This window comes from Parus major, unplaced genomic scaffold (genome assembly GCF_001522545.3).
Source record: "Parus major isolate Abel unplaced genomic scaffold, Parus_major1.1 Scaffold382, whole genome shotgun sequence".
Lineage (NCBI taxonomy): Eukaryota > Metazoa > Chordata > Aves > Passeriformes > Paridae > Parus > Parus major.
The window spans coordinates 35,139-37,578 of NW_015379302.1; the positions used below are offsets into that span (position 1 = coordinate 35,139).

Genomic DNA, 2,440 nt, shown 5'->3' on the forward strand with positions numbered 1-2,440 from the left:
TCCCTGCATCCCCTCGGCATCCCAGTGTCCCACAGAACCGTCCCACACATCCCCGCAGCATCCCGGGGGCTCTCCCTGCATCCCCTCGGCATCCCGGAGGCCTCCCAGTGCCGCCAGTGTCCCCTCAGATTCCCAGAGCCTCCCCCTGGATCCCTTCAGGCCCCTCCTGGACTCCCCTCTCTCCCCCCCAGTGCCCCCTCCCGACTCCCCTCAGCCCCCTGAGCCCCCTGCCCCGGCGGAGGGTGGGATTCTGCTGGGATGGGGGTGAAAGGGACAGCGGGGGGACATCCCAGAGCAGGGACAAGCTGCCGGCAGCCCCCTCCCCATCTCCACAATTCCCCCCTCAGATCACCCAGCTGAAGATCGACCACAACCCCTTCGCCAAAGGATTCCGGGACAACTTTGACTCGTGAGTGCCGCCCCCTCCCTCCTGTCCCCCGCTCCCTGGGGGAGGAGGACCCCCCCAAAAAAACCCCTCCCTCTCCGTGTGTTTCCCCCGCACCTGCAGGATGTACACGGCCTCGGAGAGCGACCGCCTGACCCCGTCCCCTCCGGAGGCTCCGGGCTGCCAGCAGCTGCTGCCGGCCCCTCGCTTCCAGCCCTTCCTGCCCGAGCAGTACCCGCTGCCCCCGGGCCGCTTCTTCGGGGGGGAGCGGGGGGCTGCGCTGCCCCTGCCGCCCCCCAAAGACCCCCCTCACTGGTATTTCCCCCCGCAGCAGCCCCCCNCTACTGGGGGCTACTGGGGAAACTGGGGGCTACTGGGGAGCCTGGGGACACTGAGGGCTACTGGGTCCACTGAGTGCTACTGGGGGCTACGGGGAGACTGGGGCTACTGGGGCTACTGAGGGTTACTGGGGGCTACTGGGGACACTGGGGCTACTGGAGGTCACTGGGGAGTCTGGGGGTTACTGGGGGCTACTGGGGGAGCCTGGGGCGAGTGATGGCCAGAGCAGGGAGCGGAGCTGCCCCAGCCCGGATTTGAGGGGACACCCGGGTGACACGCGGGGTGCAGCCCCCCGGGGTGGGGTGGCAGCTGCCACCCCGTGGTCCCCCCCGGTCCCACCGTGTCCCCTTCCTGCCCTTGGCGCGGGCTGGCGCCCGGCCCGAAATAGCAGCGGTGTTGGTTTCCGATCCGGAAGGTGCTTGGGGAGGGGGAGGAAGATACCGGGGGAGGGGGGGGCTCGGCCCCCACAGCAGCCCCCCAGCTGCCGGGGTCACTCAGCTCCTCACGGGCACCCAGCCCGGGGAGCAGCAGCAGCAGCAGGAGGAGGAGGAGGAGGAGTGTGAGCACCGCGCTGCCTCAGTTTCCCCATCACCCACCCCGGCGCTGCCCTGCGCACCGAGGGCCGAGCGGGGAGAAGGGGGGGGTGACGGTGTCTGTGTGTCTGTCCCCTCCCCAGGCGCATGTTCCCCTTCCTCAGCTTCAGCGTGTCGGGGCTGAACCCCGTGGCTCACTACAGCGTCTGCGTGGACGTGGTGCTGGTGGACCAACACCACTGGCGCTACCAGGGCGGAAAATGGGTGCAGTGCGGGAAAGCCGAGGGCAACATGCCAGGTACCGGGGCGGCGCGGGGGGCTCTCCGTCCCTTTCCTCGCCCTCCCGGGGCTGGCGGGGTGGCGGTGACCCCCTGGCCGCTGTCCCCTCCCGCAGGGAACCGCCTGTACCTGCACCCCGACTCGCCCAACACGGGCGCGCACTGGATGAGGCAGGAGGTTTCCTTCGGGAAGCTGAAGCTCACCAACAACAAGGGAGCCTCCAACAACGTCGGGCAGGTGAGAGGAGAGGTCCCGCAGCCCTGGGAGCTCCCGGTGACCCCTCCCCGGCCTGACGGCTCCGTGTCCCCCGTGTTCCCCACCGCAGATGATCGTGCTGCAGTCGCTGCACAAGTACCAGCCGCGGCTGCACGTCACGGAGGTGAGGGAGGGCGAGGGGGAGGACGGCTACCCCTCCCCGCACACTCACACCTTCGCCTTCCCCGAGACCCAGTTCATCGCCGTCACCGCCTACCAGAACGCCGATGTGAGTGCCAGACCCCCTGCCAGTCCCGAGCCCCCTCCCCAAAATCCCCCAGCTCACGAATACTCCAGGAATGCCCCCAGCATCCTCTCAGAAAGCAGTGAGGATATCCCGGTGTCATCACAGCACCCCCAAACCTCCCCCAGGGCGGCCCCCCAGCACCCTCCAAGGTGTCCTGAGATTCAGGAAAACCCCGCTGGCCTCCCTGCTGTCTGCAGCATCCCTGAGACCCCCGGTGCATCCCCTCAGCATCCCAGGGGCTCCCCCTGCATCCCTTCGGCATCCCGGAGGCCTCCCAGTGCCGCCAGTATCCCCTCAGACTTCCAGAACCAACTCGTGGGGTCCCCTCAGAACCATCCCCTGCATCCCCTCGGCATCCCAGTGTCCCACAGAACCGTCCCACACATCCCCTCGGCATCCCGG

At 68.8% G+C, this 2,440-nt stretch overlaps 1 protein-coding gene across 1 annotated transcript in view; it reads left to right on the plus strand.

Annotated features, from left to right (window-relative positions):
* Nucleotides 1-2,440, plus strand: part of TBX21 (T-box transcription factor 21) — a gene marked incomplete at its 3' end in the record, with an annotated part of 11,911 nt that extends 9,471 nt beyond the window's left edge. Inside the window, exons 2-4 of the mRNA XM_033511608.1 lie at nt 1,401-1,555; nt 1,652-1,773; nt 1,862-2,440. Coding sequence (XP_033367499.1) covers nt 1,401-1,555; nt 1,652-1,773; nt 1,862-2,440 — 856 coding nt within the window. The remainder of the gene's footprint in view (nt 1-1,400; nt 1,556-1,651; nt 1,774-1,861) is intronic.